The sequence below is a fragment of the Bos javanicus genome, chromosome 2 (assembly GCF_032452875.1).
Source record: "Bos javanicus breed banteng chromosome 2, ARS-OSU_banteng_1.0, whole genome shotgun sequence".
Taxonomy (NCBI): domain Eukaryota; kingdom Metazoa; phylum Chordata; class Mammalia; order Artiodactyla; family Bovidae; genus Bos; species Bos javanicus.
The window spans coordinates 113856275-113878117 of NC_083869.1; the positions used below are offsets into that span (position 1 = coordinate 113856275).

The window sequence follows — 21843 nt, forward strand, 5'->3', positions numbered from 1 at the left end:
AAGAGATTTTACATGGCAATTTACAGTGGCTTTTGAGATACAGGCAGTGAAAGCTGTCAGTTCTCTTATATTCAAGACACATTATCACTTCTGCCACATTATATTGGTCAAGGTAAGTTAAGGCCTGCCTCGATTTGAGAAGGACGTAGATTACTTACTGAGAAGTGGAAAGCATACAAGGAGGGGAGGAATTGAGTGTGGCTTTCTTAGAAGCCTATCTATCACAACTTGCCTTCTAGTCCCATTGTTTTTAATAATCAAATATTGACCAAAAGTTTCACTGAATTATACCATAAGCTTGCAATCCAGGATTTCATCATCTAGATCATGGCCTTATGGTTCCTTGGGTGCAATTTGTCATATGCAGAGGTCTTTGAATTAAAAGTCCAGTTTATCTGCCCTACAAAACTTGACACAGGATGGCAGTTCAGGAGCAGGAAAACCACAGTGTACAGTCTTGTTCAGAACAGTAGGGGTTGGAGGCACATAGAAGTCACTGCAATTAAGTGACTAGTGCTATAACATAGAAGTTATAGCAATTTGGGAATCCAGTTGTGTACATATGGTACAGTTCTTCCTATTCTTGGTGTTATTCAGTCACTAAGTTATATCTTACTCTTTGACTCTGTGGACTGCAGCATGCCAGGCTCCTCTCTCATCCACTATCTCTCAGAGTTTGCTCAAATTCATGTCCATAGAATCAGTGATGCTCTCATCCTTTGCTGTCCTTCTTCTCCTTTTGCCTTCAATCTCTCCGAGCATCAGGATCATTTCCAACAAGTGGGCTCTTCACATCAGGTGGCGAAAGTATTCGAGCTTCAGCTTCAGTATCAGTCCTTCCAATGAATATTCAGGGTTGATTTCCTTTAGAATTGACTGGTTTGATATCCTTGCAGTCCAGGGGATTCTCAAGAGTCTTCTCCAACTACGCAATTTGAAAGCATCAGTTCTTTGGCACTCAGCCTTCTTTATGGTCCAACTCTCACATCCATACATGACTACTAGAAAAACCATAGCTTTGACTAGATGGACCTTTTTCAGCAAAGTGATGTCTCCAGAAGAATTTATTGATTAGAGCCCAGTTCTGCTCCCCAGTTTGGGTTCTGTAATTTTTCTCTCTGAGAAATTAAGAGCTCTTAAATCTTCCCTCCAAGTCATCTTTCCTTGTTCACAAGAAATGCCCTGTATCTAATTTAAGCCAAGATTCTCAGTCCCACTCAACTTTAAGACCATAGTGGTGAGCCAATTCCATGTCTTAACACTGTTTCAATCCAAACTTTGATCTGAGTCTTGTGTTTTCATTGTTGGCAGATCTAGGATGGTACAAATAGCACAAACACTACAATTCTAAATCTGATCCTTTTTGTATATTTTCACACTTTTGTGGTCCTACTGTAAACAAACCAAGAGTATTTGTAACTCCCATCCCTTTATAAACACCTTCATTTAAAAAAATAAAACAAAATAAGAAAAGAACAATTTTGTGGATTCTATTATGGGGGTTGTGACTGTGAACATAAAAATATTCTTAAAACTCCTGAAATTCTGAGTTGTGAAAAGAGAGTTATTGTGAGCAGAATTCTACAGAAAGTGGGAAATGTGTCTCTCACCTTCTAGAATCAGCCAGTTCAGTATCTTGTCATTTGGCCATAACTTCTGTTCACTGGACACTTGTTTCCCAGTTTGAATGACCTATTTAAATATAATTCTGTAACCAGAGCTATTTAAGTATACCTCTTTAACGAAACCACCCAATAGTGCCATTATAGCATGCATGAGGACAACCTTTCTAAGTGATACTTTTTGCCATATACAAAATAAGGAATTTTAGAGTTTTTTCCCTTTTTCCTTTCCTTCGTTTTAAAAGGTATAAAAGATTGAATTGACTTTGAGATTTTTTTAAGTAGTTGATAAGGAATTTCTATTTCTTCATCAGTAGTATACGAAGTTTGGGTTGGATAATCTCTAAGACTCTTTCAAATTCTGGGAATCTGTGATCAAAGGGACTTTTCATCAGAGGAGATACTCACCTGTGTTGTCTCTTTTCTCACTTCTTGCATCAAGAACATGCATAGACACCAAAGTGTGGTTATTCATTACTCTTTCTTTAATAAGGAAAAAATATTTCAGGATAGTTTGACAAGGGACATGGTGAATTTCCAAAATTAACTGTGAAAGACAGATCATTTGGGCATGACTGAAAGCCATACATAATCTTTGTGCACAGATATTTCACTTCAAAAATGTCAGTTTCTGCTTATTCAATGCTACTGTCATTATACTATTTTAAGCATAAAGTTGTGTTCTGGAGCTGAACAGGGATCACTGCTTCTATCTTTGGTCTTATTAGAAATAATTTACAGTTCATTCAAGTGCAGTAAAAGTCACCTTTTTATTATGGTGGAATTAGGTTAAATGTTGAAATCTGCAATGCAAATTTTATTATCATTTATTAGTAGAATTTCATCATCTATGTATATAGAACAAAACTATTTTTAAACACCTTCTAAAGAAATAATTTTTAAAACATGAATTTTTAGTTAATTTTTAGTTCTCTAGAGTGATGTTAAACTAGAATGAATCATGGGACAATGTTGCTAAAAATTTCAGTCTTTTCCTTCTTTTGGTAAGCAAACAAACAAAGCATATATGACAGCTGAAACAAAATTTCATTGCTCAATGAATTATTTACTCAGTACTTGGAATAAGGTGAAACCAGATGATAAGTTGCAAATGCAGAGAAAAATCAGTTCATTAGAGATGAAATCATTCCCTCTTCTGACTTTTCAGAGAGAACCATGAGGTTGCAAGGGGGATGTGTAATGGGAACCAGACATTGCCTGGAATAAAATTCTCCTGATATTGAAGCAATGAATCTGTTTGTTCATCCTGATTGGCTGTAATTTACTTATTGCTTTACTCACTAAATAATCCTCAATACTCTCATCTTGATTTGAATCAAACAAAGGAAGAGGAGAAGGAAATAAAGTGGGTTTGAATTATATGAATCTGCTTGCCTTAGGCTCTTTTCACTATACATGGAAAGGGGGAGGGAAGAAGCTTGTCCAAACAATGAAGGATTCTCTAGACAAGGATGGCTGGAGAATTGCTTTCGGTGATGGGAAGGAGGACACACACAACCCAGTGGAGGAGCAGAGAGTCTATATGCCACAGGAAGCAACAACAGAAATCAAAGAATATCTAGAAAGTGGGTTTCATTAAATAGCATGACATGTGCCTTGGCATAAATCAGAGGTTGGATTATCAGATAGAGAAGAACCAGAATAACAAGCAGTGGGCGGGGAAGGATGCTCCTTGGTGGGTACCTTAGATCAACATCTCTGTATTCAGCATTAATATGCTCTCTAATGTGGCTTCAGTGGTTGAGGAGTATCGGGGAAGGGAAGGTACAAATTACATCCAAAAGAATTCTCCAGGCAAGAATACTGGAGTGGGTAGCCATATCCTTCTCCAGGGGATCTTCCTGACCCAGGTATTGAGCCCGGGTCTCCTGGATTGCAGGCAGATTGGTAAATAATACCAACTGAGCTATGAGGGAAGCCCAAAAGACTGGGAAAGAGCTATATTAATTCTTAAAGTAACAAAGCTTGTTAAAGTATTACAATGCCAGAAGATGAAAGAGTGGGTGCTTGAGTGTTAACATTATAGGGTGTTTCATTCAATCAATCAATTCAGTTGCTCAGTCGTCTACGACTCTTTGCGACCCCATGAACTGCAGCACGTCAGGCCTCCCTGTCCATCACCAACACGGGGAGTCCACCCAAATCCATGTCCATTGAATCGGTGATGCCATCCAACCATCTCATCCTCTGTCGTCTCCTTCTCCTCCTGCCCTCAATCTTTCCTAGCATCAGGGTCTTTTCAAATGAGTCGGCTCTTCGCATCAGGTGGCCAAAGTATTGGAGTTTCAGCTTCAACATCAGTCCTTCCAATGAATACCCAGGACTGATCTCCTTTAGGATAGACTGGTTGGATCTCCTTGCAGTCCAAGGGACTCTCAAGAGTCTTCTCCAACACCACAGTTCAAAAGCATCAATTCTTCGGCACTCAGCTTTCTTTATAGTCCAACTCTCACATCCATACGTGACCACTGGGAAAACCATAGCCTTGACTAGATGGACCTTTGTTGACAAAGTAATGTCTCTGCTTTTGAATATGCTGTCTAGGTTGGTCATAACATTCCTTCCAAGGAGTAAGAGTCTTTTAATTTCATGGCTTCAATCACCATCTGCAGTGATTTTGGAGCCTAGAAAAATTAAGTCTGACATTGTTTCCACTGTTTCCCCATCTATTTCCCATGAAGTGATGGGACCAGATGCCATGACTTTAGTTTTCTGAATGTTGAGCTGTAAGCCAACTTTTTCACTCTCCTTTTTCACTTTCATCAAGAGGCTTTTTAGTTCTTCTTCACTTTTTGCCATAAGGGTGGTGTCATCTGCATATCTGAGGTTATTGATATTTCTCCCGGCAATCTTGATTCTAGTTTGTGCTTCTTCCAGCCCAGCGTGTCTCATGATGTACTCTGCATACAAGTTAAATAAGCAGGGTGACAATATACAGCCTTGACGTACTCCTTTTCCTATTTGGAACCAGTCTGTTGTTCCATGTCCAGTTCTAACTGTTGCTTCCTGACCTGCATACAGCTTTCTCCAGAGGCAGGTCAGGTGGTCTGGTATTCCCATCTCTTTAAGAATTTTCCACAGTTTATTGTGATCCACACAGTCAGAGGCTTTGGCATAGTCAATAAAGCAGAAATAGATGGTTTTCTGGAACTCTCTTGCTTTTTCCATGATCCAGCAGATGTTGACAATTTGATCCTGGTTCCTCTGCCTTTTCTAAAATCAGCTTGAACATCAGGAAGTTCATGGTTCACGTATTGCTGAAGCCTGGCTTGGAGAATTTTAAGCATCACTTTACTAGTGTGTGAGATGAGTGCAACTGTGCGGTAGTTTTAGCATTCTTTGGCATTGCCTTTCTTTGGGATTGGAATGAAAACTGACCTTTTCCAGTCCTGTGGCCACTGCAGAGTTTTCCAAATTTGCTCGTGCATTGAGTGCAACATTTTCACAGCATTATCTTTTAGGATTTGAAATAGCTCAACCTGAGTTCCATTACTTCCACTAGCTTTGTTCATAGTGATGCTTCCTAAGGCCCACTTGACTTCACATTCCAGGATGTCTGGCTCTAGGAGAATGATCATACCATTGTGACTATCTGGGTCATGAAGATCTTTTTTGTACAGTTCTTTTGTGTATTCTTGCCACCTCTCTTAATATCTTCTGCTTCTGTTAGGTCGCTACCATTTCTGTCCTTTATCAAGCCCATCTTTGCATGAAATGTTCCCTTGGTATCTCTAATTTTCTTGAAGAGGTCTCTAGTCTTTTCCATTCTATTTTTTCCCTCTATTTCTTTGCATTGATCACTGAGGAAGGCTTTCTTATCTCTCCTTGCTATTCTTTGGAACTCTGCATTCAAATGTGTATCTTTCCTTTTCTCCTTTGATTTTCTCTTCCCTTCTCTTCACAGCTATTTGTAAGGCCTCCCCAGACAGCCATTTTGCTTTTTTGCATTTCTTTTTCTTGGGATGGTCTTGTTTCCTGTCTTCTGTACAATGTCACGAACCTCCATCCATAGTTCATCAGGCACTCTGTCTATCAGATCTAGTTTTAATCAGTATTCTGTGTTCTAAGTCATCTCAAGCTGACATAACAAAATTCCACAGACTAGGTGGCTTAAACAGCAGATATTTATTTTCTCATAGTTCTTGAGGGCAGAAGTCCAAGATCAAGGTATTAACATAGTTTCTGCTGAGAATACTTTTCCTGCCTAGCAGATGGCAATCTTTTCACTATGTCCTCACATGGTGAAGAGAATGAGACAATGAAAATGCTTTCTGGTGATGCTTCTTATAAGGTCACTAATCTCTTCCATCAGTAGTACCCAGCCCTCATGACTTCATGACCTAATTATCACTCAAAGGATCTCCCTCCAATAACATCACATTGGACGTTAGGACTTCAAGAAAATAATTTGCCAGGGACACAGTTCAGTCCATAGCAACTGTCAATTTTGATTACCTTAGATTCATCACAAGAGTCACATATGTAATTCCCCTTGTCAGATAATATGTGTACTTGGTTTGGTATTAAAGTTGTCCTCACAGTACAAATAAATTATCTAAATTCCTTCGTAATGAACTTTTTTAGTCGCTAAGTCATGTCTGACTCTCTTGTGACCCCATGAAGTGCAGTCCTCCAGGCTCCTCTGTCCATGGGATTTCCCAGGCAAGAATACTGGAGTGAGTTGCCATTGCCTTCTCCAGGGCATCTTTTGACCCAGGAATCAAACCCACATTTCCTGCACTGGTATGTGGATCATTTATCACTGAGCCACCTGGGAAGCCCTCAAAATGAACAGTTATCTTAATTCTAACTATGTTGTGTTATAGAATAGAATCTTTTTCTTTCTTTCATTATTTCATAGACATGGTGGGTCTTTATTTTATTTCATTTTTTTTCTGTTTATTTTGGCAAACAAAACTAGTGTCATTTGCTTATATTTTGAGTGCAACCCAAGCGTTGGTCTTGCCTGTTCCAAAGGCCACATTCTAATCTATGTGGGAAGAGGGATGCTGGTTCCAGGGAAGAGGCTGATGCTTCTACTTCCCTGAATATCATGTCACTTTCAGCTCTACCCTGACCTCTATGTTCCTGGGAATCCTGGGCTGCAGTCTTCCCTCAATGCAGTGTTTCTACCTAGGTTTGGGCTCAGTAGATGCTTGTGTTCTGCTTGTCCTGTTAACTCTCTCCACACAACTACCGAAGTCTATGTTGGTATTATAATTTAGAGGAAGGTCAAAGAAGAAAAAAAACCCAGCAGTGAGTTATAATTTAGGAAACAGAACAACGAAAGTCTTATTCTAAGTATGATAATTCTTAAATTATGAAGTTATCCATCTCATGGATACACATTCATTCCTAACTTTAGATTAACCCTCAATTTACAGAATGACTTGCCACTTCCCACGCCATTCAATCCCTATAACTCAATACTCAGTGGCAAGTATTCCTAGAGGGTGAGTTATGCAGTCTAGGATGACAAGCTGAGGTGGAAGATGGCAAGAAACAAGCTACAGAAGAATAGTCTGGGTGGACTTTTAAGTCTTGGCTCTTTCAAAGTCCCTTCCAATTCAAAGTCAATCTTATTCATTAATTTATGGTTTTACTTTATCTGGGCCCAGATTTTTGTATATAATTTGATGATTTATTTAAACCATATAAAGTGAGCATGCATGGTAGACTTCAAAACCAATAAAAATGTAGTACCAGTAGGAGATACAGAGAGGAACTATTAGTCACTTTGGGTCCTGCCTAAAGAATCTTCTGGGTCGTTGTCATCCCATTATGTCCCTAGATTTTTCTTATTTGACATGAAAAGGCTCTACTGCTGTATCACCCCCCCTGGAAACGGCATCTAGTTTTTTCCTACTGTAAGTTAAAGGAAAAGTCTACGTAATATTAAGAAACTTCCCTTCAACAAGCTGTTTGATTGTAGTGAGTGAAAAAAATCATCATGGGAACAATGGAGCAGAATATTTGAAAGCAGGAATGACCTAGAAAAGAAGTGAGCAATATAGCCACTGCTAGAGTATGTGATGGGTTCTCTTTCTCAGAAGGTATGATTGATGTTTAGGGAAGCCACCTAAATAAACTTTAAGCACTTGATTCTCCTATAGTAAGTTTTAGAAGACTTTCTGTATCACAGGTTATACTAATTGAAAAACAAAACTAAGGAAATTTGGGGTATTTCCTGCTTTGTGCCTTGAGACCTCCTCTCCCTTCAAGCTGCAAATTATAGAGAAGTCTGCTCTTTTCTCATAGGTTTATACCTATAAACTACACAGTCAACTTACATTGTATGCTATCACTTACCACAATGAACTACATTCTGCCACATTGGATAAAAATGATAATCATTATAATTATGTATCAGCACAATGCAATAATGAGATAATAACAAGACTCCAGTACCTTCCCTGCATGCTAAACAATTGTTTGCAGTCACAGACACGTTGCCTGTTTGGCCCTCCTGGATGGAGTCAGAAGTTTATGCTCCATTCCAAGGAGGACTTCCAGCAGGCTGTGGAATATACTTGTATGCACATCTATTGTGAGTTTCCAGAAGTTATTCTTGAAGCTTGCACATCATTCTCTGGATTATTCTCTTGTAAAACTCTCTAGGGGCTTCTGATGTGTCAGGGCAATAAATTCATTCCAAGACAGCATTTGGGATATCATGAGAGACCTTCTGAACAAAAACAGAATATACCATAATCAACACTACCTGGAGATTTGGAGATTAACTTGTCTAGCCTCATAAGATGTTCACATCAATTTCCCCTGATGTATCAGCCCCATCTGTATAAAAGTTATTTGTCTGAACCAAGACAGAGATTAAATCTAGCAGGCTGGAACATTTTTATCCCAAATGAAAACAAGATGTGATCATGTGTAATAGCCATATCATTAAAAGGGCACAGTCCCCATGGTGTTATTATAACCATTTGTTCTAACAGAAACTCTGTTTTTTTTTTTCCCTTAAGTTTCTTTGTTGCTTAATTGGTGGAGGTTGATTTTTATCAAATATGTGATTGTTTTTATCCAATTTGTGTCATCTAAAAGTTTCTATTTAGAAATTCTAAGACAGTGGTGAAGAGTTCTGGCCTAAATGCATTTATCAGTGTTGGATTATCAATATTAATTTGAAGATAAATATTACTACGGTTTTCACATCATGTTTTTCTAAATATTGAAATGTTTGATTTCTGTTGGAGTTTTAGTCTATGCCTCCATCTAGAAATGATTCAGGTTATCCCTTCCCTCATAAGTTTAGAGTAGTAAAGTGTTAGTGGCTCAGTGGTGTCTGACTCTTTGTGACCACATGGACTGTAGCCCGCCAGGCTCCTCCATCCATGGGATTCTCCAGGCAAGAATACTGGAGTGGGTTGCCATTTCCTTCTCATTAGAGTAGGAAAGCCACCTGCAAGTCATATCTGAAAGTTTTACTATCGTACTCATCTGTTTTACTCTTTTCTTCTTCTTCTTTTAGTGTCAACCAAGCCAAGACCCCACAGTGATGAATATTCAAAGAAGATTCCTCCTCCCAAACCAAAACGGAACCCGAACACTCAGCTCAGCACATCTTTTGATGAAACATATATCAAAAAGCACGGACCCAGGAGGACCTCACTCCCGCGGGACTCCTCCCTCTGCCAAGTCAGCAGCCCCGCAGGGGACCCCGAGGAAGAGGAGCCTGTGTACATTGAGATGGTGGGGAACATTCTCAGAGACTTCCGGAAGGACGATGAGGACCAGAGTGAGGCCGTCTACGAAGAAATGAAATACCCCATTTTTGACGATCTAGGCCAAGACTCAAAATGTGACCTCGACCATCACAGCTGTTCTTCGCAGTGTGCTACTCCCACGGTGCCTGACCTGGACTTGGCCAAGTCCTCAGTGCCATGTACTCCAAAGGGTTTGCTCTGTGACATCCCCCCGCCCTTTCCCAACCTGCTGTCTCATAGACCCCCGCTGCTGGTGTTCCCCCCAGCCCCGGTGCAGTGCTCCCCCAACTCAGATGAGTCTCCGCTCACCCCGCTGGAGGTCACCAAGCTTCCTGTGTTGGAAAACGTGTCTTATATGAAACAGCAGGCCGGGGCCTCTCCATCCTCCTTGCCATCGCATGCCTCCGGCCACGCGAAACTGGAGAAAGACCAGGCTGGAGCCCTGGGGCCGGTTCCCACCGCCTCCGTGCTCTCCTCGTCCCCTCCCCCGCCCTCCACTCTGTACCGAACGCAGTCGCCGCACGGCTACCCCAAAAGTCACTCCGCTTCCCCATCGCCTGTCAGCATGGGCAGGTCCCTGACCCCGCTCAGCCTCAAAAGGCCCCCGCCCTACGACGCCGTGCATTCGGGCAGCCTCTCCAGGAGCTCGCCATCAGTGCCTCACTCCACCCCCAGACCGGTGTCAGACGGGAGCAAGATGGTCAACGCCGCGGTCAATACCTACGGCTCGGCTCCGAGCGGCTCCCGGTCCAGAACCCCCACGAGTCCTTTGGAAGAGTTAACCAGCCTCTTTACCTCGGGGCGCAGCCTGCTGAGGAAGTCGTCCAGCGGCCGCCGCTCTAAAGAACCTGCAGAGAGTAAGTGCACGGACGCTGTCCTTTGTGACTTGAGTGCAAGGAAGCCCTTGATGTACAGATAAAGCACGTGGTATGTGGGCTTGGCGGGGCTTCCCAAGTGGCTCAGCGGTAAAGAATCCGACTGCAAATGCAGGAGACTCGGGTTCGATCCCTCGGTCGGGAAGATCCCCTGGAGAAGGAAATGGCAACCCACTCCAGTATTCATGCCTGGGAAAGCCTGATGGGCTACAGTCCAGGGGGTCGCAGAGGACAGGACTTAGTGACACAGCAACAAAGTGAGCTTTGGTCCTTTTAGTTGAAAGCTCCAGATGCGTGATTTTGTTTTCAGCATACCAAAGGAAATATTGCCTTCTTACAGGTCCTTATAAGTGAAAGACAAAGGCAGGCCGTCTGAGTCAGAGAGATGAACATGCGGGTTTTGAGGATGGGGGAGGGGGTTGTGAGCCAAGAAATCAGGAAACTTCTAGAACATCGAAGAGTCCAGGGAACCCACTCTCTCCTAGACCTTCAGAAAGAATGGGAGCCCAGCCTACAGGCTTGAATTCAGTCATGTGAAACACGTTTCAAACTTCTGTCTTCTAGAATTTCGAAGTAGTAAATTTGTGTCATTTTTTTTTAAGCTGCCAAAACAAAAAAGGAACTAGTGTGTTCTGAAAGAAATGAAAGTGACGGTCTGCACAATATAACATATTAAAAAGAGGAATCGGTTTTAAATTTAAAATGAAGTGTAAGATCTCAATTTAAGTGACCCCTGGAAGTCTAACAAAGAAAACATATTAGTATAAAAATGTTTAGGTACGTCTTGATTTGGCAGGAAATTATACATTCAAACATGGAATTGGTAAGTGTTAAAATTACCTTATATTAAAAACTGCTTGAGCAAATCTGTATTAGAAAGCCTTTACTGGAAAGAGAGCAATTTGAATAGAATTATTACTTTTTTAAAAAACAACAAATTATTCTCTCCGCATACTCCATGTTGCTACATCCTTACCTTCCTGCTAAACTAGACTAGGCTTGCTGTTTCCCTTTTAAAGCCCTTGGTAATTAGCATCTTATTCCTATGGTACTTTTCCTAGATCTATCAACACATAAATTACAGAAAGATTGTTAATGATAAATGGGTGGGGAACATGATATTTACCACTGAATTTCAAAGACTAGGGATTGTCTCTATCTGAATGACTAACCCTTTTGTGAGATCCAAATCACTACGTAAAGATTTTGTAAAGTCAAAACAGATCCCAGTTTTCTCAATGTTCATTTCATCAAATTACACTGTTTTCCTTTATTTAAAAATGTCTTATGGCACCTAAGCTGAAACGTAATCATTTACATCTCAAATGATGCCATAGGATTCCTAAAGAATCCACCAGCCAACGCAGGAGACAAGACGCAAGAGACATAGTTTCGATCTCTGGATCGGGAAGATCCCCTGGAGTAGGAAATGGCAACCCGCTCCACTGTTCTCACCTGGAAGATTCCTTGGATAGAGGAGTCTGGCAGGCTACAGTTCCTGGGGTCAGGACCGAGTGACTGAGCACACAGGCATTCATGCAGTTACACTTAGAAATTCTTTAAAGGAAAAGAACTCTTTAGCATGTCTGATGAAGATGGTGATGAAATTCCATAGATAATTAATATTCATTAGTGGTTATAAGCAACTTATCTTTTTCCTCTTTAATCAGAAAGACTGATGGAAACATTAACTTCTTACTACCAGACACATTCACAATTGAGCGTTGTTTCCGCTTTGGCCCAGCCTCTTCATTCTTTCTGGAGCTATTTCTCTGCTCTTCCCAGTAACATTCTGGACACCTGCTGACCTGTGAGGCTCATCTTCTGGCGTCTTGTCTTTTTGTCATGTCTTCAACTCCGGATAATTGAGTTGGTTTAAACATAGATCTAGTAAGCTTTTTGGAAAAAGGTGGAGAAAAATTATGGAGAAGATTTTACTCTCAAAGTACATACTGGTTAGTATGAAATTAGTAGAAGTTTAATCCTAGAATTGGTGAAATTAGCCGGTGTTCCCCCTACCTACCAATTTCTTTGGACGTTTCTTAACAGCTCCAGCTGGCAGTTATACCAATTAGCTAGAAAAAGTATATGTAAAAAAAGTGATTAACTAATGAAGTTATTTCAAGAAAAATCCATCTGTTAGAATCAGACTATGTGCTATATGTCACAGACTTTCCTATTCAACTCCAAAACGAGCTTTGTGTGCATCTAAAACCAAGCTTATACATGGAAAAGTGATCTAGGCTCTTTATAGCTTTTTAGAGATCTGAGGATTAAATTCCTTTCCATATGTTATTAACTGTGCATCAGCTCTTCAGAGAAAGGTCATGCCCTGAGTTATATCAGTTCCAATGTTTTACTTTATCATACGGAAGGGAGGAAAAATGCACATAGAATTTCTAATGAGTAATCCAATGCCATTTTTTTCTTTTTTTGACTCAGGAAGAAAATAGAAAAACACTGTCTGATTTTAACACAATCACAGGGGCTCTCAGAATCATCCTGTAATTCAAAATATAGATCCAAAAGTGTTGATAGCTGAGAGTTTACCTACAGTTACGGCTGCCCTCAGTGATACAACTATCCGCTTCCCTCTTGACAGATAGGATTTGTAAACACTTGCCCATAACACGGGGACAGGATAAATGATATGAAGTAGTATACCATTCATGACCCCTGAGTCACATTCTTTTTTTTTTTTTTTTTTGCATTTCAGAAATAAAAGTAAGACTTGTATCTCTGTGCTCCATACCCCACTAAGTTTCACTGCTGCTGCTGCTGCTGCTAAGTTGCTTTAGTCGTGTCTGACTCTGTGCGACCCCAGAGACGGCAGCCCACCAGGCTCCCCCGTCCCTGGGATTCTCCAGGCAAGAACACTGGAGTGGGTTGCCATTGCCTTTTCCAATGCATGAAAGTGAAAAGTGAAAGTGAAGTCGCTTAGTCGTGTCCGACTCTTTGCGACCCCATGGACTGCAGCCCACCAGGCTCCTCCATCCATGGGATTTTCCAGGCAAGAGTACTGGAGTGGGGTGCCATTGCCTTCACTAGAAATGTTCATTTTGCTAATATTCTGATATTCAATTCAAAGCAAATATAATCTTTTGGCTTTAAAAAGCTATGTCAGATAAAATGTATCCCTTCAACTCTTATTTTTAATAATCTCTAAAAGATATACCTAATTTAATAATTTCATATCTTAGAGGCTTATAATAATTGATGGGGATTGGGAAATAGGAAAGAGTTAAAATAATACAGTAGTGTTAGACTATGAATCAATTTCATTTTGCTTCATAGTTTTCTAAATACAGCCTTCACATTAATTGAAGCATGTTTTTTTAGGAAGCATTTTTTTTAAACTCAGAAGTATGCTTTTCCTAGTTGATCTGGCATTATTTTGTTATTTAACTATGCATGAGCATAGTAATGATAAATTTATGTAAACTGGTTCTTATTAGTATTTTTAAAATTTGTGTAGTGCTATATGCTTAGTCGCTCTGTTGTGTCCAACTCTTTGTGACCCCAGGGACTGCAGACTGCCAGGCTCCTCTGTCTATGGGCATTCTCCAGGCAAGAATACTGGAGTGGATTTTCATGCCCTTCTCCAGGAGATCTTCCCAACCCAGGGATTTAACTCAGGTCTCCCACATTGCAGATGGATTCTTTACCATCTGAGCCACTATATGTCACCTGTATACTGATAAAGAAGATAGCAAACATGTTAGAAGTGATTAACTTGTATTTTATTATTCCACATTTCTTTGTCTATATGAGAAGTAGGTGAAGTATTGCATTGGCCAAAAAATTTGAATAAACTTTTGGTCAACCCAATACAAATATGCTTTGTGGTGAATTTTCTACTTATCATTTTTATCTTCCTTTTACACATTCTTTTTCTATATATCCTTTGATTGGAATCTAGAACACTTAGGTCATGAATAGGCTATTTTGTTTTAATAAATCAAAAGCCCTGAATCATAGAAACTATTAGCCAGAATCAAGTAATAAAAAAAGAAAACTCTTTTATCCCCTCAAATAAATCCTTTAAAAATAAAGTTCAGCCTATATTTAATATAAGTGCATGAATGTATGTTCCTATGAAAATGTATGAGGCATAATGAAGGATATAATTAAATTTATGGTATACTTGAGGGACAAAATGCAATAGAAAAGTTAAAAGTGGAAAAGTGGAAAGAGAAACTTTAAAGAAAAAAATAGAAGCATGAAACAGCAAAGAGAAGCAATAAATTAAAAATACTGAGGCACCAAGAAGCATACACAAAAAATGCACACAGCAAGTCAAGTGGTCACATAAACAAATGTAAGTGCCAAGCAATGAAGCACATACAAGGTACACAGAAAACCAGAGAAGAAACACTGAAACACAGTAGGGTCAACGAAAGATCAAAGAAAAAGAAAGATGCAAGCTCATTCTTCCGGTACTGTTGCATGAGTGCTAAGTTGCTTCAGTCGTGTTCAACTCTTTGTGACCTTACAGACCTTAGCCCACCAGGCTCCTCTGTCCATAGGATTCTCTAGGCAAGAATACTGGACTGGGTTGCCATGCCCTCCTCCAGGGAATCTTCCTGACACAGGCATTGAACCCACGTCTCTTGTGTCTCCTGCATTCGCAAGCGGGTTCTTTACCACTGCCACCACCGGGGAAGCCTATGAAAGCGAAAGTCACTCAGTCATGTCCGACCCTTTGTGACCCTATGGACTGTACAGTCCATGGAATTCAGGCCAGAATACTGGAGTGGGTAGCCTTTCCCTTCTCCAGGCGATCTTCCCAACCCAAGGATCGCACCCAGGTCTCCAGCATTGCAAGTGGATTCTTTACCAGCTGAGCCATAAGGGAAGCCCAAGAATATTGGAGTGGGTAGCCTACCCTTCTCCAGTGGATCTTCCCGAGCCAGGAGTCGAACCAGGTAATCAATCCAATATCAATCAATTCATATATATATATATTTATTTATTTATTTATTTATTTATTTTCCCACCCCTTTAATAAGACTTCCTTTTAAGACTTTTGGATGTTATGTTACATATTTACAATTATAGATATACATATGTCCTTTGGGTCTGATGACACACAGTTGGAAATCAGATATAACTTTTGCCTTTCCACTCACTTTCTTAAACAACAACAACCCCACACCATCAAACAAGCAAAATAACCCCATGCCCTCCACCTCCCATACACATGCCTTTTTCATTGTTTAAGTAGATTGAGGTCAAGTGATTCCTAAAATATTAGGCATTGCAGGCAAAGCAGCTGATCCAATTGACTCTTACTTATTTAATTAAAACATAATTTTAAATTAGAAAAACAATGATTTTGGAAGGTTGTATGTGAATAGTACCCCATTTTAAAGAAAAAGGAAGGGTATATGAATGTCAGGGTGTTTATGATTCAGGGTCACTGTTGTGATCAGCACTGTGTGTGTACTGTGTGCTAACACTTGAGACGTGTCCAGCAAGATGGCCTGAGCAAGGGAGGCCTCACGCAGGGGTGGCCATCATTGTCCCGTCATTTGTAGTAGCAGTGACAGTACTGATAGATTAACTGTGATACTGAGGTCTCCTCCAGCGGGACTATTTGAGGTTGTAGAGCTCACTAGTCCTCTATAGCTCTACTATTTAAATTCACTTAAATTCTTCTGTCTCTTGTGGTTTTCCTGCCTGCTCTGGCTTGCAGGTGGTTTTATTGATGGATCTGGCCTCTCCTCCCCTCCCCTTCTTCCCTCTTTTCCTTTTGTGCTTTTCCTCATTGTATTATCATATCATTAATCAGTTTTGGACCAAGAAACCAGATATCCAAACTTGTCTGTGGAGCCTCTCATCGAACTTAAGTGCTTGACCTGCAGTGTAGGGACTTTGTGACCTTCACTTTCAAAGGCCACATGAATCCATTTGCTTAGTCTTGGATGAAGTTCTCAGATTCATGTCTGAGATGGTCAGGGATGTCCACTTTCTGAGAACTCAGCTGTCCTGGGAAACATGAAACTAATGTTAGCTTACCCTTTTGTTTAGCCCATTGGAAATATTGTTTCCTAGTAAAATCTGGCAAGCACACTAGCTAAGGACTTTATTTTTCCCTCCTGTTAATTCCTGTGAAAGTAGAGACTGACAAAAAGTGGGTTGGACAGAGAAGCTGAGGGGAAGGGTGGGGAAGAGAACCCAGGAGCCTGAATCTCGCATTTACTGTGGGGAATGAGCCTTCAGCCTGTTACTGCCCACTGCCCAGCATGCTGACTATGAGTAGAACTTCCATTTGCATGGTGACTAGAAGCTACCTGGCCAGTGTTGAAGGGTAAAACCTGGAACCTCTGGAACATACAAATCCTCCAAAGGCATTTAGGAGTGGTAAAGAAGCCACTGGCCAATACAGGAAACATAAGGGAAGTGGGTTCAATCCCTGGATCAGGAAGAAGCCCCTGGAGGAGGGCATAGCAACCCAGTCTGTATTCTTGCCTGGAGAATCCCATGGACAGAGGAGCCTGGTGGGCTACAGTCCATGGGGTTGCAAAGAGTTGGACCCAGCTGAAGCGACTGAGCATGCATGCAGAACAGCTGAAGAGATATCTGAGGATATATCAAGGAGAATTCCAGAAGGTATGGCAAGATCAGAGCCTATAGGTTCTGCTGAACTTCTTAATCTAAACTTTACAATCATTGTCAGGTTCTTTTCCTGCTGTTTATTGATTGCCCTCCTGCTCAGAGTCCCACACTGTGGCCTCAAACTGGTTTCTACCTTAGCAAGACTCCTTCCAGTAGCTCAGAAGGAAAATTGAGCCCTCCTCTGGGTTATGATGATGTCCTCAGGCCAGGACTGTGGAGACGTGCTCCCAGGAATATCCTTAGCTCGTTCAAAGTACAGTGGGCAAAGGACCTCGTGCATTATTTTCACCTGCCTGTTACTAAAAATACAGATTCCTGGGCTTTATCATAAATAGACCTGTTCAATGAAAAATTCTGGAGCTTGGGCCTGTGATCTTGACTTTTTGGTAATCCTCAGTAATGTTTATGGCTGTACATGTGTGGTAAGTCGCTTCAGTCATGTCTAACTATTTGCAACCTCATAGACTCTAGCCCTCCAGGCTCCTCTGTCCATGGGAGGAGGAGCCGATGGACAGCCCAAGACAGCCCTTGTCTCTCTCTCCAGACGAGAATACTGGAATGGGTTGTGATTCCCTTCTCTGGGAATATTTATGGCTAATATCCAACAATAACTCAGGGGTATATGGCTAAATATTATCAACACTATTTACTTGTGTCCAAGAGAAACCTGTAATACATCAATACTTTGAGTTTGCTTTCTAATAAACACAGGAGGGGAAAAGGAAAGGAGGGAGGGAGGAGTAAAACTGAGATAACATGAAATGAGTGAATATTGTTTTTCTTTCCTTAAGTGAGTTACTGATTAGTTGACAGCTTGCCAAAAAAGACAGTCAGGGTCATTTGATTGAACCAGCAGGGAAAACAATTTCACTACTTCCAGTTTCTTCTGGAGACCTTGAGAGTTTAACAGCGTATCAGGCAGTACACGATGTGTGAAAAACATCCATTCTTGTTCTTAAAACCTTCTTGCATGCCAGGTATGTGTCATTTCTTCTTTTTTTAAAAATTTTTATTGCAGTATAGTTGCTTTACAATGTTGTGTTAATTTCTGTGTACAACAAAGTGAATAAGCTGTATGTATACATACATTCCCTCTTTTTAAGATTTCCTTTGCATTTAAGTCACCATAGAGCATTGAGTAGAGTTCCCTGTGCTATACGGCATGTTTTCATTAGATATCTATTTTATCATAGTGTATATATATCAATCCCAATCTCTCAATTTACCCCATCCCTTTCTTCCCCTTCCTGGTATCCATAAGTTTGTTCTCTACATCTGTATCTCTATTTCTGCTTTGCAAATAAGTTCATCTGTATGTGTCATTTCCTTCCTCCGAATTTCTTGACTCTTAAATTTGAGAACCACTGTTAAGAACTGCTTCAGGAAGGAGTTGTTTCTGTTGGTTATACAGTCAGGTGAATTTGAGACTCAGGCCAACAGCAGTCTTCACCCCAGAGGTCTGTTTAGATGGGTCTAGACCATTCAAGGGGGAGAGCTAGACAGAGCAGAATGGTACCCACAGATGGAGCCATGATACACAACAAGGGTGTGCTATCTAGGGAGGATCCCCAGGCCACAATCCAGCCAATGTAGGAGAGCAGAACAGGAGAATGGGGGTCTTCCTTCTGGGGCACTGGAGGGGATGAGGAAAGCAAGGAGGAGGTCTAACGGTCATAACTGGGCCAAGCATCTCAGTAGTTAGAGCTAACAATATTAATGGGGAAATGAGGTGATGAGCTTCTTGGGAAATGTTTCTGCCTCAAACAGGTTTGCCTCAGAAATGATTTCAACATGAACTAAGTACGATGGAATTCATCCGAGAAGTAGTGTTGAGGACTCAGGGAAAGAATGCAGCCCTAATCTTGTCCTTCAGAATGCTTCCGAAACAAGAGTAGGATGGACTTGCTTTTATGCCATTGCCTCTGTGCCATACAGAGTCCTAAGCCTTTTACTTGTATTCCACCTTCACTGCAGTACTAGGAGGTAGGTGATATTAACACTGCCATTTTAAAGACAGGAGAAACTGAGGCATAGCTTACCCAGAGTCATGTAGGGAGTAAATCTAAGGCTTGAATCCAGATTATTTGGCTTCAGAGTTTTTGGTCTTAATGATACTTTATCTATACTTGTCAGTCTCCCCAATTACTTTCCCATGCAATTTCCTTAAAATACACCAGTTACCATCAAAAACTCTAATGTCTCATACTGCTGTTGCTCCCAGAGTTATCTGCTGGATAAGATAAAGCTGGATCTATACCTAAATGACATGGACCACTTCATATTTGTCATCAGCTTAGGAAGGGAGAGGAAAACCTTTTCAGGACCCTCCAAAATTCACTTTGGATCATCCTAGTCACTCTGATGGAGAAGGTAATGGCACCCCACTATAGTACTCTTGCCTGGAAAATCCCATGGATGGAAGAGCCTGGTGGGCTGCAGTCCATGGAGTCGCTAAGAGTCAGACACGACTGAGCGACTTCACTTTCACTTTTCACTTTCATGCATTGAAGAAGGAAATGGAAACCCACTCCAGTGTTCTTGCCTGGAGAATCCCAGGGATGGGGGAGCCTGGTGGGCTGCTGTCTCTGGGGTCACACAGAGTCGGACATGACTGAAGCGACTTAGCAGCAGCAGCAGTCACTCTGAAGGGATTTTCTGGACCCCAGGCCTCTGAGCTGTCACTGAAGGACTGTGGTCTGCCCAGTGGGCCTCACAGTCACCTAAATGGCCTGGCAGAGAGACCATGAGCACTCATCTCAATGCCTTTAAGCATAACTTAGGGATGCTTGGGCTTGTTTCTTTGGGCTGAGAGGTTTATAGTACTGAGCTACCAACTAGATGATTCATCTTCCAGAAATATAGGGCTTTTGCCCACACTTCCTTGCATCTTGTCCATAACTAAGCAGTATCTTGGTGGCTCAAGGCTGCCCCAAGAGGAAAAAAAACACTCCATGGATTAAAAAAAAAATCAGCCAATGCCCAAAGGCAATGAGAGCCTTAGCATCACTCACCTAGAAAATGATCTAGTGAAACAAACAAACAAAATCTCCTAAAGAGGCCCTTGTAAAATGCTTCTTGGCTTGACTTCTTTTCTCTTCAGATTTATGTTAATGTGTACTTGGCAGAATCAGACACCAATCTTTAAACACACACACACACACACACACACACATATGCAGTTCTTCAAGAACACACTGGCCTATTTAATTATTATTTTTTTTAAAGTTAAACAATTTTTTTCAAGATGATGAGGTTAAATAATATATAAGTAAAATCCCTTGATTTTGAAAATGCATGTGACTCCTTGGCTAATGGGACCATGACACTACCTGTTTTCCTCATTCAGTTTCTCTTAGGATTGCAACATAGAATCACTGAAGAAGACATAATTTCATAAATAATTGCTCACCTTTCTGGGAGTAGACTGCAGCTGTCTTTGATTGATGCAGGCAGACATGTTTATTCCCCATGTTTATGTTCTCTGGCTGCTGAATCTTTAAGTGCAATTTCTTGTCAGCAATTTAATCAGCAATTCTCTCCATTAAGAAGAACCCTCCCTGCTTTAGGCTTAAAAAAATGCAGTAACATTTTCAATTCAGACATAAAGCTAATCTAGTCTATTTTTTTTAAGCCGGGATTTCCTTAGTTTGTATTCAGTATACTAGGACTGATTTCCTTTTCTTCTGTTGAATTATCTCAAACAGAAAATTCAGTTTCTGATTTGTATTTGATATCATGTGTTTTCAACAGTTTGACATCTACGAGAAATTAAATGATAGGTAAAAGTAGAGTGAATATTCATTGGAAGGACTGTTGCTGAAGCACCAATAGTTTGGCCACCTGATGTGAAGAGCTTGGAAAAGACCCTGATATTGGGAAAGATTGAGGGCAAAAGGAGAAGTAGGCAACAAATGGTTCGATAGCATCACCAACTCAATGGTCGTGAATTCAGGCAAACTCTAGGAGATAATGGACAGAGGAGCTGTAGCCCATGCTGCAGCCCATGGGGTCACAAAGAGTCAGACATGACTTAGCAACTAAACAACATCAACAATAAAGGGTTTCTTATCAGTCACATAGTTCCTCACATGTGTTCTACATTTTCATGTGATCTAGAAGGCTTGGCAGGGCCTGGACATCATAAGAGATGGTTTTCTTCTTGGCTGAACCATTTAAGACGCTTTGACAACTTTGAATCAATCAGTTCATCTCTTAATGCCTTAGTTTTCTCACTTTTCAGATGAGACTATTAAGTGCTCAAACTGTGAATCTCTTTGGGCTCTGCTGTTTGATACATCTGTGGATTATTGAATGAGCTGTAGATCCCCAAACAAATGACCACTTCCTGCCTCTGAAGCTTTCTTTCTGATGCTATTTTATCTTGCGGAAAGGATTCCTCCAGTAACTCCATAAAACAAAGTCTAATGGCACAGAGTCGGACACTACTGAAGTGACTTAGCAGCCGCAGCAGCAATGCTTGGATCATGGGTTGCATCTTCATTGACTTTTTCTTATGCTATTGTCTAGAAATAATCTCTCTTTCAATTCTTGGAGCATTCTATGCATCTGTAATGGTATGTGTCTTATTCTGACCTATTGTAAAGTTGCTTTTTTTTCTGTTTTATTCCTCGTTAAGACATATGGCTAGGGAGATCAAGGGCCATACCTTTTCATCATTTTGTTTCATGTAGCACTTGGCTCAATGCAATCTTTCCCAAAGTTGATACAGGATAAGTATTTATTGAACTTGTTGAAATAATAGGCATAGTGACTTGAGAGAGCTATTGAAGAAACAAAAGCCATAAGAGAAATGTTTGACCATTAAGTAAAAAAAAGAGAAAAAAATCAGATCCTATGACTTAGAAAATTCTACACTGAAATCAATATAGCCATTCAGCCAAAAAGGAACTATGCTAAATGCTAAATTCATTGCTTCTGCACTTAAATATCCTATTTAAAAGAATGCCCATTTCATTCTAGGCAGAT

At 40.6% G+C, this 21843-nt stretch overlaps 1 protein-coding gene across 2 annotated transcripts in view; it reads left to right on the plus strand.

Annotated features, from left to right (window-relative positions):
* NYAP2 (neuronal tyrosine-phosphorylated phosphoinositide-3-kinase adaptor 2) overlaps positions 1-21843 on the plus strand; it is a 315522-nt gene that overhangs the window by 182569 nt on the left and 111110 nt on the right. For both annotated transcript variants that reach the window (XM_061386621.1, XM_061386623.1), the window contains one exon: positions 9130-10221. In XM_061386621.1, coding sequence (XP_061242605.1) covers positions 9130-10221 — 1092 coding nt within the window. The remainder of the gene's footprint in view (positions 1-9129; positions 10222-21843) is intronic.